Raw genomic sequence first — 14506 nt, 5'->3', positions numbered from 1 at the left:
TGCCCAACGCTCGCTTAGCCTTTTAATCCTCCGTGATCAATTTCGACCCCCGACCAAATATCTTTTGCCAGGACCCTTCCCAGCCGAGGGCAAACGTTTCCGGTCTGAACGTCACGAGTCTGAAACGACCACAAAAGTTCCCCAAATTATGCAAGTGGGGAAGGAGGCGGGGCTGGTGGGCGGGGTTGAAAAGAAATATATAGTCATGTCGTCGGGTTTGTGACCATCCATTCCAATGCCTGATGCAAAATACATGAGCAGAAAGCCCTGCAGCCTGACAATACGGCCTGCGCTGTGGCTGGGTGAGTAAACCCGCCCCGGATCCAACCCTGCTTTCATTTCTCCTCTAACCTACTTCTAGCGTTTCCTTTGACATTAGGCTACGAATAGAGAACGGCATGAGGAGACCCTGTTTACCCTGTCACCATAGGCACTATAGTGCACTTCTTTTTGACCTCCCTATAGGCACTATAGTGCACTTCTGTTTACCCTCCCTATAGGCACTATAGTGCACTTCTGTTTGCCCTCCATATCGGCACTATAGTGCACTTCTTTTTGCCCTCCCTATAGGCACTACAGTGCACTTCTGTTTACCCTCCCTATAGGCACTATAGTGCACTTGTTTGCCTTCCCTATCGGCACTATAGTGCACTTCTGTTTGCCCTCCCTATAGGCACTATAGTGCACTTCTTTTTGCCCTCCCTATCGGCACTATAGTGCACTTCTGTTTGCCCTCCCTATAGGCACTATAGTGCACTTGTTTGCCTTCTCTATAGGCACTATAGTGCACTTGTTTGCCTTCCCTATTGGCACTATAGTGCAGTTCTATTTGCCCTCCCTATAGGCACTATAGTGCACTTCTGTTTGCTCTCCCTATAGGCACTATTGTGCACTTCTGTTTGCCCTCCCTATAGGCACTATAGTGCACTTCTTTTTGCCCTCCCTATCGGCACTATAGTGCACTTCTGTTTGCTCTCCCTATCGGCACTTCTGAATCACTCAGTCCTAACACATAGCGATGAAACAAAAACTCTATATTAGCCAATCTTTTATTTTTGTTGCTATGGACGGATGATATTTAAAAGAGCAAGCAGGAATTTAATTTAGCGTCTCTTTTTAAAAAATTCTGTATTCATTTTTAAGCCTTAAATAAGTGCAACATATTATACAATCATATTACACTATAAAAGCACTTAAATTCCATCAAAATTGTAATCTATGACAAATAGATATATCACCTCCCCATACTCCTATTCAAAAATTGCACTCAAATGAAAGAATTAAAAATATTTTCCCACCCACCCACCCTGGACGTACATGATCAAAGGGCAAAATCAACTATCACTCTTTGCAAAATTTTGTCAATGGCTCCCAAATCTTCAGAAACTTTTTATAATGTCCCTGCTGTATAGCCTAGTTTGCATTAGCCAATCATTTTTGTTGTTGTTATGGATGGATGATATTTAAGAGAGCAAGCAGGAATTTAATGTAGTGTCTCTTGTAGATTCATCTTGTTGCGTTCTCTCCGACTTCTCCCTCCCTTTTGTGTTGGAGATAGAGAATGACACGGTGACAAAATTCATCATCGTTCCCGTCCCAGCGGATAACCGCGGGAAATAATCCCATGTCATTTTTTAGTGTCTATTTCAGCCTCAGTTCTTCTACACCAGCATTCAAAGCAAAGCTTGCGGGTCAGTGGCTGTGCTTATGTGAGCCAAGGATAATGAAGCCATTGTGACATCACTGATGTGATTGGCTCTTAGGCACTGGTGGAATGAGGCATTATGACATCACAATGTCTGCTCTGGATACCAGAGACTGTCATTCTGTAGTGTCTGTTTCAACCTCAGTCCTTCTACACCAGCATTCTTCAAAGCAAAGCTTGTGGGTCAGTGGTTGTGGCCATTCATACTCTAATTCTTCCCTCTCCTTAAAGAATGACATGAAGATGGTTTCCCTCGGTTATCCGCGGGGACGGGAACGGTGATGAATTTTGTCACCGTGTCATTCTCTAGTTGGAGAGATCGTTTCATCACTCACTGTGCATTGATCCTCGCTCTGAGTTTAAACGTCTAGCTGATAATAAAAGCGAAAAAAGCCATTTAAACGTCTAGCTAATAATAAAAACGAAAAAGCCGTCGCAATATAAAATCAAAGGGGGGGAGATCCTGAATAATAGGAAGCAGAAGAGAGATACTGATCAGGGACTGTATAGCTTTAAATTTGGTGCCTTTTGGGGGTATTGCCAAATACGAAAGCTTCTTTTTGACGTGGTGATTCAAATACGGACAACTTCATTGGAATGGCAAGTTTAACATATGTTGTCAAACTAAGAAAAGGAAACTGACGAAAAGGTACATGTTTACAGGGTACGATTTTCTCACACCCCTTTCAAATTTTACAACTACTTGCAGGGGGGAAGAAGGAGAGGATTCAAGAGTTAAGGATGTCTAAAGACAGCGAAACGGGAGGCTGTGAGAATTCTCCCAACCCGGGTGGAAAGGAAGCGCCTTTAAGCAGCCCAGCGGCGGAGCCGAGTAAAAAAGCTCCGCTTCCAGACTCTAAGAAAACTGGGAAGCAGAAGAAAAGGCGAGGAGTAGAGAAAATATTACAACTCTTTGCCTGTGGAGCAAAATCAGCTATGTCATCAGAAATAGAGACCACCATCATTCAGCCAGCAGTAGTTACAGGTAAGCCTAATTTTGGCTTCTAGTGTGTACAAGTGACCAAGATATGAAAAAAAATCTGTGTGTGCTTTCTTTTAAATTCAGATTATCAGCTGCTGATTAGACCCAGACTAATTTCCTTGAGAGGTCAGATATGGGGGCTCTGGTTCCTGCAAATTGTTGGTTCAATTTGCTATAGATTCTGACAAAGATTGGTTGCTTAAATTGTTTTTTAAGCATAAAGATGTATCATTTATGTCATATGGATGTATCAAGAACAACCCAGAAGAGATGAAAACAGTTCTTACTTTTAAGACCTTAGGTTGCACAGTTAGGGGAGTCTTATGTTTTTAGATATCCTTGTACATGTGTGGTTACCCATCAGGGGGGGTCGATATGTTGTTTTTGGGGTTGGGGGTTTTGGGTTTTTTTTTTTGGGTTGGGGGGTTACCCATAGCAATTGATCAATTTTCTTGTTGGGAAACAGATTGCGACTTCAAGCACTCCTTAAAATCTGTCTTCGTAGTCTGCTCAGTGGGTCAACGCCAGGCATTGTCTTGCTTTTATCCAGAATTTTTTTTTCCCTTTCTTTCCTAGATCTCTGGTTTTAATAGCTCTTTCTCCCTCTTATTGTGGACTAACAGCATTGTAATTTTGTATAGATTTTCCTCTTTATGGTATAATGTATTATATATGCCACTTTCATATTTTCTTTTTACATTGTTAATTTCCTTATTGACTCTTCTTGTCATATGAGAAATTTTAAATTGTGTATAAAAAAATTGCGGTCATGTTTTGCATCTTTATACAGTGGTAATAATACAAAATCCAGTTTCTACACTTTAAACTACGCAAACATTTTTTTTCTGAAGTGGACCATCATAACACACAAACAGTCAACCCAAACAGCTTAGACATTTACTGCGATGCAATCATCGGTGCAAAGTTATAATGATAATAGATTGTGAACTTATCTTTTAAACAGTGCACTTCCAAATTAGTGAATCATGCATAGCTTCCAGAGTTCACTTCAAATGCATCTGCCTAACTTTCAAGATCCTCCATGGCATCCTTCCTCCATTAATTCCACTTTCTTGGAATTCCTCAAATCTTAATACCACCAGACCTACCCAAAAATCGAAATTATCCTTCCCCTCATTAAAAGGCATTTCCCACCCAGGAAAACTGGGGACTTCCCTCTCCTTCAGATTCATCGAGCTCTGGAACAACCTTACCTCCCCCCTTCGAAACCTGAGTGCTCTCCAACCCTTCCGTAAACAGCTGAAAACCTGGCTTTTCTGTAAAACCTAACACTCCCCCCTCCTCTGACATCCTAGCCCTCTAACATTCTCCTCTCCTCTGATCTTCTTCTAGCCCCTCCTTGGAGTTCCTTCCTCATTACAAATCCTGTAAAACGTGCCGAGCTCCACAACTATGGAGATGGTGCGGTATACAAACCCAAGGTTTAGTTTAGTTTATCTTCATCAAACACCCCACATCCCGCACGGAATTCATGTTTCCTGATTAACAGTATCAGGCTTTTTAGTGACAGAAGTAATGAGTCCATTTTCCAGCCATTGCTTTCTGCAAAACAAGAATTGCAAAACACGAATGGCCCGAGTGGGATGTTTTGATGAAGATTTTGCATGATTCATTCATTTGGAAGTGAACTAGTTAAAAGATAAGAACACAGGTCAACAATCCTGCAGACTGCTTGCAGATTCATTAGATAGGGTTTCAAGTTTTATTTACAGAAGTTCCTACATACATGTAGTCAGAACTCGGCTGGGTCAGTGGTCCAGAATTCCAAGGGACAGGCTGAGGTTTTTGATGCTGTTTTAAAGAATCTACCCAAGGCTGTGTAATAGTTATGAATATTTCATCAGGTGTTTTGCTTGAAGGAAGAATGGTTTACTGTACATTAACCTACTATTTATCACATATATAGCGTTGAAAGGCGTACGCATCACTGTACATTTTGACAATTAATAGACGGTCCCTACTTAGAAGAGCTTACAATCTAACTTGGACAGATTGACATGACATATAGGGTTAAGGATGCAAAACCCAAGGTGAGAGGACTTAGGAGTCGAAAGCAGTCTCGAAGAGGTGGGCTTTTAACTGGGTCTTGAACAAACCTTGAGTTTTTCAGTCCTTATTTGACATATTCAGTTTCTTTCTTCTTTCATAGCAATCAGTGCAGTTAATGTGAATGCATTAATCTCCAAATTATGTATATAGCGCCATAAGTTGTGTGCATAAATCAGTGAGCACAGCTTAATTGTTTAACATGAGTAATTGACAATTAATGCCTCATAATTGACGATAATTGGGCTCTAATTAGAAGTTATGCCCACAGCATTGTATAAAGTGGTTCGAATCTGAAAAGGGGGCATGGCTGTTGAAAAGCACAGGCAGATCGTGGGCATGCCTGAAAATTAAGCACACTAATATAGAATACACCCAATCTGCAAAGCAAAGCAGGAAGACCCAAAGTTCCACAGGAAGAGGAGCAGTTCAACTGTACCCGAGTGACTAGTTATCCACTTGTTCACACAGCATTGTATTTACGCGTTTTGGAAAATTAGCTTCACAATTCAAGACACTTCATCCATGATTGGACCCTTGAGGAAGGCTTGTTAGCCGAAACACCGCCCATGTCAGGTCCATTTGATCCCTGTATATGATCTATGTGGACAAGTTGTATTTTATTTGTTGCATAGTCTGAAAGTTAAATTTCATACTTATGCTGACGATATCACCATTCTTATTCCAACAACAGCAATCACAGTTGACTTGAAAAACCGGATAGCCTATATTCTACTTAAAATAGAACTTTGGATGACACAGTTTAAGCTTAAACTTAATTTGGCTAAAAATATGTTTTTTTCTGGCTAGCCCCAATGATAGAATTACAGACAAAGTTCTTCAAATCAAACTTTCCTCTTTATGCTTCTATCAAATTTCTAGGGGTTTCATTAGATCGTCATCTAACTTTAGACTAGGATCACACTGAGTTGTTGATTAAAAAATGTTTTGCTATTCTTTGGAAACTACGAACAATCAAAAATATTTCGATATAACATCGTTTAGATTAGTAGTTCAGACTTCCATTCTGTCAGTCCTTGATTACTGTAACATAATATATTTATGGAGTCATAAAAAGATTGCGTTTAATACAAAATACGGCAGTCTGCTTGATCTTCGGTCTAAGAAAGTTTGATCATGTGAGTCCTTTGTATCAAAAGCTACATTGGTTGCCTTTCGAGGCAAGAATTTTGTTTAAATTTGCATGTATCTGTTTCAAGGCGCTATTTGGCTTAGCTCCTGAATATCTTTCTTCTCAGTTTAAAGTATACAAGTTTAACAGGAACACTCGAAATAACATCATGTTTTTGTACTCGTAGATCTCACTTATTTGCTTTCCCTACATTAAAATCTTGGCTAAGCGAAATAATCTCAAAAGCTTCTTTCTATCATCCTTTTAGGAAATCAGTAAAGACCTATCTTTTGGATAAATTTGTTCATTCTTAATTTTCTCCTGTACTTTTTTGCTGCTTATACTTCACCTTTTCTCTCTTTATTGTGACCTGCTTAGATCTGTTACAATATAGCATCACTATATAATAATCTATTTATTCATTATACAGTATTTAAATCATGATATTTAAAGAACATATGATTTTTGCTCTTCATTGGATTCTCATATATTTTTATTGTTTTTTGTGAATTCAATTTGCAATTACTTTTTCCTCCTTAGATATTTTTGTTACAGTATAGCGGTATACAAAAAATAAAGTTATTATTATTATATAGGAGTTTACATTTAAGACTGCTGTTCATTTATCTAGAGTTAGATTCCTAGGTTTCTAGTGTTCAAGCTCTTAACTTTCTTTTTTTTTTTTTTTAGCCCTGTCTTAACTCTTTCCCAGGAGTCTTCCATTTTGTAAAACCCTAAATGTTGGAGTTCAGTCCTGGTCAGTTTTCAGAGGGCCAATGTAGGCTCCTAACTCCCAAGCTGAAGAGCCCAAAGCCTTTAAAAATTGCCTTCGTATGAATAATACATTTGTTTTGCATTTTAGTAAATAAGCCTTTGATTGCATACTCAGATGCCTTGAAAATACTTCTCTGACTCTTAACCTCTATAGCTGTTGGCAGTTTTAACACAACAGCCGGGGGCTGGTAGGTTGTTTAAAATTCACTGATTGTATTTTAATGTAATGTTCTAGTCCAGGGGTGCCCACACTTTTTGGGCTTGCCAGCTACTTTTAAAATGACCAAGTCAAAATGATCTACCAACAATAAAATTTTTAAAACCCCCCACAAAGCACACTGTACGCAGAGAAAATGTTAATTATCATTTATATTCCATGGGTTTTCAAAGAGGTCAAGGCAGATGACTTTATGCAATGTCACCTCAGGAACATCTATACAAAAATAGACAAATATACCCCCTCCCTTTTTACTAAACCGTGATAGCAGTTTTTAGCGCAGGGAGCTGCGCTGAATGCCCTGCGCTGCTCTCGATGCTCATAGGCTCCCTGCACTAAAAACCGCTATTGCAGTTTAGTAAAAGGGGGCCATAGTGCAAAATATAGACAGCAGATATAAATTCTCAAAATGGACACATTTTTATCACTAAATTGAAAATAAAATCATTTTTCCTACCTTTGTTGTTTGGTGATTTCACGAGTCTCTGGTTGCACTTTCTTCTTCTGACTGTTCATCCAATATTTCTTCCCTTCTTTCAGCCTGCTGTATGCTTCCAGATCTCATTCCCTCCACCAACTATTTCTTCCTCTCTCCCTGCCCCCTCACCTTTCTGTCTTTCTTTCTTTCTGTCTCCCTGTCCCCCCTTTCTTTCTGTCTCCCTGCCCCTCTTTCTGTCTGTCTTTCTCTCTCCATGCCCCCTTTCTTTCTGTCTTCCTGTCCCCCCTTTCTTTCTTTTTCCCTTCTTTCTGTCTGTCTCCCTGCTCCCCCTTCTTTCTGTATCCCTGCCTGCTCCCAAGCCACTGCCACCGCCATCGGGGAGCAGGCCTCCAAACCACCGCCGTCCCAATCTCTCCCTGCTTCCCCACACAGAAACTGCTATATTTATCCACCATGACATATCTTAACGTAAGTTAATGGGGTATAGTATTCACAGGTCCCAAGAGAATATGTCAGAATCTGAAGATTTTAAAGCCCCAATCTGGGGAAATGTTACGAGCAGCATAGAAAGCAAAATTAGAATTGTACTGGTGAAACCTTCTAAACCCTGAAGTATTTCAGTTTCATCCTTAAGAGCCACCAGTAGGCCAGGGTTTCAGGATATCCCTAATGAATATGAATAAGAGAGATTTGCATACAATGAAGGTAGTAGGCATGCATCTCTATCATGCATATGCATTATGGATATCCTAAGAACATAAGAATAGCCTTACTGAGTCAGTAGCCCGTTTTCACGGTGGCCAATCCAGGTCCCTAGTACCTGGCCAAAACCCAAGGAGTAGCAATATTCCATGCTACCAATCCAGGGCAAGCAGTGGCTTCTCCCATGGCTTTCTCAATAACAGACTATGGACTTTTCCTCCAGGAACTTGTCCAAACCTTTTTTTAAAACTAGCTACGCTATCCGCTCTTATTACAACCTCTGGCAACGCGTTCCAGAGCTGAACTATTCTCTGAGTGAAAAAACATTTCCTCCTATTGGTTTTAAAAGTATTTCCCTGTACCTGACAAGTTGGCAGCCCTTGAGGACTAGAGTAAAGACTAGCATAAACTTTTGAAAGACACTTGTGGGATAGAGAGTTGCACGGGGACAGAAATCCCACCCATCCCCGCCCGTCCCCGCAAGGATCCTCTCCGTCCCCACAAGTCCCCATCAGAATCCTCTCTGTCCCCACCCATCCCCGTCAGGATCCTCTCCATCCCCACCCATCCCCGCAAGGAATTACCTCCATCACCATCCGTCCCCATAAAAAGCAGCAATTACTTCTGAACGGATCATCAATTCCACAGTTTCTTTTGTGTTTGCTCTGCTGTTTTCCTTGTGGAATCTCTTTGGTGGAACCCTTTTTTTGTTTTCTGTTCAGGTAATTAACTTATAAACCCCCTCCTTTACTAAGGCTGACGTGTCCATTATATTATATGGATGAACCCTGCTTCCAAAGCCTTCCATCCCCGTGGGAGTCCCGTTGGCTAGAAAGGGGTCCTCGTGGGAGTCCCGTGGGCCAGAGGGGGGTCACGGTGGGAGTCCCGTGGGTTAGGGGGATTCCCGCGGGAACCCCACGGGACCCGCAGGATTCCCGCGATCTCCGTTACCGTGCAGACCTCTATTGTGGGACTTTCATCCTCTGAGCGTTGACTATTTCATGCTGATTCAACCTGATGCCGCATGGTATCACCCTAAGAAAAATGCAGTTCAACATAGTCAACCTAAAAGACAGTGCTCTTGAAATGCTTGCATAATTATAGGTCATACAGAAGTAAAACACACTATTTAAAGTATAATAATGCTTTCCTATCAAATTTATTTTATCAACAATCACAATGTTAAAACAAAGACCGGTTCTTTTGCACCTATGATATTTCTTACTCTCATACAACTCGGGTAGGTGCCTCTATTTAATGAGTTTTCCCCAAAATGCTATGGGCTCCTTTTACGCTAGCGTTTTTACAGCACGCTGTAGATTAGCGCGCACTGCCCCCCACGCTATGCACCAAAAACTAGTGCACCCGGCAATTCAGTGCGCGCTATGCACGCTAAAACCGCTAGCGCAGCTTAGTAAAAGGAGTCCTATATTTTGGGAAATGTGGTGAGATATTTTAGGATTTTAAGCACTGACAATGAAACTGTATTTTAATACAACTGAAAGAAAATTTAATAGAAAAATATTGTCTTTTCTAAATTGTTGACAGTTACACAAATCAGAGAACATATCGCTCATGGCAGACTGCTCAGTGCCAGCAAGGACCTGATTGTCCTAGAACATAAAGTCTACAGCAAAACGTATGGCAAAAGTGAATCTGAAGCTAAGAAGGATCAGACAGAGCTGGAAGAGCTCTTTCAACTTCTAGAGAGAGATGTCTTCGTAATAATAGAAGAATCTATAGCAAACAGTAACCCGTACTTACTGCAAGAAGCAGTAGAAGCAATAACAGAACAAGAGAACGAAGACAAAAAATATTTGCCAGAGAGAGTACCACCGGTGGGGAACAACACAAGACCTCGAAACTGGAAGACGATGTGGCGTAGTATAGTGAAATGCTCTGTCAACAAAAGAATGACACACAAGGGAGAGTGTTCCCAAGATAACATGTCGGCCGTTGCTCAGCATTTATTGCACTTGGGAAAAACATTTCGGAAGGACCTAACTCATGTTGTGACCTGTCTTAGACAACATTACACAAAAGACTATGATGTATGCAACACCTATGCCGAAGTCTACTTTGAGATTTTCTGCGATCACCTAAGAGCATTTACGACATTTGAGTTAGGTGATAACGATACGTATCTTATCCTCGATTGGGTAGAAAACATGTATCCCAAGTAAGTGAGGACTTTATTTCATACCAACTGATTTGGGTTCTGGGACCTTACAACATCAAAGCTGAAGCAACTGTATTAGTTAATATTTTATTTATTTATTTACTAGTATTTTAGCCCGTTACATTAACGGGTGCTAGAATATATGTCTGTGTTTCTTTATTTCTGTCTCTCTCTCCCTCCCGCTATCTGTCTCTCTCCCTGGCCCCCTTTGTCTTTCTGTGTCTCTCCCTGCCCCTGTGTCTTTCTTCTTTTCTTTCTATCTATCTGTCTCCCTGCCTCCTATGCAGCAGCATTTCTCTCCCGCCACTTCCCTGTGCAGCAGCCACAGCAGCATTCCCTCCCCCTCCATTTCCCTCCTCCCACACCACTTCCCTGTGCAGCAGCAGCGTTTCCCCTTCCTCTCCCCCCTCCCTTTCCCTTCCCGCAGTCTGGCCGGCTCCCTTAGTCCCTTACCGCCCCCCCCCCCTTCCCTTCCCACGGTCCTGACAAACCTTCCAATTCCAGCAGCATCTGCAGCACTCTACACATTGCTGCTTTGGGGCCTTCTACTGCCCAGCAAATCAGGGCAGTAGAAGGCCCCGAAGCAGCATGTGTAGAGTGCTGCAGACGCTGCTTGAATCAGAAGGTTTCAGGACCCGCAGCCCTTGCTGGACCCGAAGCGAGCTCTGGGGGGTTTTGTTTTTTTTATGTGGGCCCAGCCGGAGCAGGAGGAGAAGCCTGGGAGGCATGAATTAAAGTCCGTTCTGGCCCCCACTGACATCGCCCTGGCCAGTTCACAAGAGCCGCCGCGGCCGACAGGCTCTGCGCCACTGCGCGCATGCGCATTCCTACCTGTGGGTCCTACCTGTGGGTCCCTCCTGAAAACGGGAGCATGCAGGTGGGAGTGCACATGCGCGCTTAGGGCTTTATTATATTAGATTCAATTTTTTTTATACCGTTCACCCAGGGGAGCTCATGAGTTTATTCAGGTACTCAAGCATTTTTCCCTGTCTGTCCCAGTGAGTTCACAATCTATCTAATGTACCTAGGACAATGGGGGGATTAAGTGACTTGCCAATGTCTGAAGCCCCTTGACACAAAAAAGGGAGCTCAAGGGGGCCTCAACGACGAGACAATCAAGGCACAACAAAGGAGTCCTGAGGATGAGATGTCAATAATTCAGCCATGGGTGTAAAGTTCAAAGTTCACGTTATTGATAGTAGGACTCAAAGACTTCGAGTCCTCGCAGTGGTCTTATCAATAAAGTGAACTTTGAACTTTACACCCATGGCTGAATTATTGACATCTCATCCTCACAACTCCTTTGTGAAGCCCTTTGACTACATCACACCTCTTACCTGGTTACTGTGGTATGTGTAGCTATGCTCTTAGATCAAAGTGCTCTCTTGGCACAGCCCTCAGTTACAGAGACGAGGCTTAGCAGAACGAGGTGACAAGCTTTTTCATGGGAATACCAGTGGCTTGGAATAGTTTGCCAATGTTTATGTTCATGTTTATTGGTATTTATAGACCACTACTCGATACATCATCATAGTGGTTTACATAGTAACTAAACAAAAAGAACGCCATAATCAATGGGAAAGTAAAATACAATGAAAATAATAAATTACAAAGTAAATTCTAATTAAAATAGAAAAAAAAAAAAAGATTATAAAACTTAAAATACAATTATAAAAAGCAGCAACTGCAAATCTGAAAATCTCTCCCCCAACGTTCGTACCAATATGATACTAAATATCACCCGGATTAAAAAAGCAATTAAGAGTATGCCAATCCGAAAAGATAAGTTTTTAACAGCTGAGGCTATTAGAAAACTGGAGCTAGATGCACAAAACTGTCCGATCGTTCGCTAAACCAGTTTGATTGGTTTAGCGGCTGACAGAATTTGCTCACCCAATGCTGAAAACGGCTCACCATGTGGTTTTCCGTGCGGTTGCACATTCTCCAATTCTGGCATGCAAATGAGGTCATTAATATTAAAACCAGCCACCCGATCAATGGCCTAACATCGCCCAAATTGGCACAAAGCAGGATGGACTTTTTCCCCCACAAAAATGTCCAAATCGTGCTTTTCAAAACTCATGTTTAAGATGGTTTTCTATGCAGTTTGCCTAAATCACAAAGGAGCATGTTGGGCATGTGTTTTGGATGGGACCAGGATGAAATTACGATATGGACTTTTTCTGCAATGATGGAACAGTGTAAAAACATCCGGGGCAAAAAATTAGGATGGTTTTGGCTACATCTGTTTCAATAATGACTAACTAACTATTAGGCTCTGTATTTTAAATGTACCTTTTATCTGATGATATATTTAACGGATGTAGTAATTATAATAGTTGTGTTTTTTTGAAATTGTATTTTTTAACTGAAATGTTTCAGTTCTTCTGTTGTGAACCGCTGGTGGGGTGGTATATAAGAACTAAATTATTATTATTATTAATCTCCTCTTTTACGAAACTGCGATAGCAGTTTCCAACATGAGCCATGATGAATGGCCCGCACTGCTCCCAACGCTGATAGGAACTCAATGAGCATCGGGAGCAGCGCGGGCCATTCAGTACGGCTCCCCGCAATAGAAACTGCTACCACAGTTTTGTAAAAGGAGGCCTAAGTGTCAAAAAAAGGTGCTCAAACTGAGGGATAAAAGCGTGACTCCCCCCCCCTTAATCCTCCAGTGGTCACTGACCCCTTCCCACCCACATAACAGGCTCTATGACGCGGGCAGCAAGTTTTTTGCCGCTTGTGCTGAAGTGAACCAATTGCCTGCCCAGATAAGGTCCCAAGACTCACTGATGACCTTCCGGGAAAGGCTGAAGACCCGTCACTTCAACTGAACAGTCCTCACGGACAGCCCCCTCCTTGCTTCCCTTCCTTAATCTCCCGCTCCCTCTCTCTCAACCCTCCTCCTCTCTCCTCCCTTCTCACGCCCCCCTTGTTCCCCCTCTTCTCACCTGTCTCTCTGCAAATGCCTGAAAATTTTGTCCTGTATTTTACTATAAATGTCACTTGTAACCCGTGCTGAGCTCCCGGACGGCTTTTCAAAATCCGGCACTTTGTCCGGGTTTTGAAAAGCCGCCTCAAATCGTGTCGGGCAGGGATGCCCGGGTTTCCCTCCCTGCCCGACAAGAGCAGGCAGCAGGGGGGCAGGACTAGGGGAAGACTATGGGTGGGATTAGGGCATTATAAAGTGGGGCTGGGTAGAACTGGGCAGGCCTGGGAGGGCGGGTCTTGGAGGTCCGGATTTTCCGATTGGAAAACCTGGCAATCCTAAATGGGTCACACAGTGTAATTTAGCCATGATCATGGGATCCCAGCCACAAAAAGATTGCCAAGCACTGCCCTTGCCCTTCAGATTACGTATCAGGGTGCTGCCAGGTTTCCCAGGCCTATTTGCCATTCCGGAGTCCTCTTCTCAACATTAAAAGTGATGTTTTCACGTTACGTTTTGGTTTCTAGGTATTAAAATCTTAAGACTTTTATGTCAATGGTCTAAATGAACTTTCTCTCTTATTGCAGTGACATACTGAGTCACTTCTCTTTGGAAACAGGCGTGGATGTGGACAAACTGAGAGATATTTTGCCCTCCCACAGCATCCGGGAGCTTGAATACAATTACATTATAAATGCAGAGGTAAGAGTGTTGATATTGACATCATAAATGGATATCTGTAGATCCTCATTCTCAGTCATAGGACATGAAAGGGATCCATTCCCCATCTTCCACTGTAGGGGACCAAGGTTTTTCAGGCCGATATTTCCGGGGCCCATCTTTGTTATGAATTGCGCTTATTTAGGCCCTTTGAGTTCGAGCTATATGAGCAAAGCTATGCCGGTATTAAGGCAGGCTCCTGACGGACCAACAGTGGCTCCAAACGATAAAACTTTAACTTCTTGAAGAAGCCTGATGTAATGTCTTTCGGGCGAAAGGGAGATCTTCCGTCGGATTGGATTGAGCTCGCTGAGCTGGCTGGGTAGAGATGTTTCACCCAAGCTAAGTATTGTTTCAACTTAATATATAAGGACAATGAATAACAAATAAGAATTTTGAATATAATAACATCTAAAATTGTTCTATAGAGTATCAGTCAACCACAGTCAAAATTGCTCACTAGAACCGTTCCCTTGAGATAATATATGATCAATGATAGTCTGCATATGAGTTATTCCTTATGATTTGCCCTGAGGTCCGACTGCAGACACTGGAGATAGGTTATCTCTGTGAAGTGAACACTGACTGTTACTACTCTTAAACAAAGCGTGTTTGATAGCAGGTGATTTAGTGTGATTTACACAGTTTTTTGAAGTG

At 42.1% G+C, this 14506-nt stretch overlaps 1 protein-coding gene across 1 annotated transcript in view; it reads left to right on the top strand.

Moving 5' to 3' along the window:
- Nucleotides 1–240: 240 nt before the first annotated feature.
- Nucleotides 241–14506, top strand: part of TNFAIP2 (TNF alpha induced protein 2) — a 36270-nt gene continuing 22004 nt past the window's right edge. Inside the window, exons 1-4 of the mRNA XM_033952362.1 lie at nucleotides 241–302; nucleotides 2415–2690; nucleotides 9567–10197; nucleotides 13717–13831. Of these exons, the coding sequence (XP_033808253.1) occupies nucleotides 254–302; nucleotides 2415–2690; nucleotides 9567–10197; nucleotides 13717–13831 (1071 nt within the window). The 5' untranslated portion in view covers nucleotides 241–253. The remainder of the gene's footprint in view (nucleotides 303–2414; nucleotides 2691–9566; nucleotides 10198–13716; nucleotides 13832–14506) is intronic.

This window comes from Geotrypetes seraphini, chromosome 7, assembly GCF_902459505.1.
Source record: "Geotrypetes seraphini chromosome 7, aGeoSer1.1, whole genome shotgun sequence".
Taxonomy (NCBI): domain Eukaryota; kingdom Metazoa; phylum Chordata; class Amphibia; order Gymnophiona; family Dermophiidae; genus Geotrypetes; species Geotrypetes seraphini.
The sequence above is the reverse complement of the archived record's forward strand: the minus strand, read 5'-3'. Positions and strand labels throughout refer to the sequence as shown.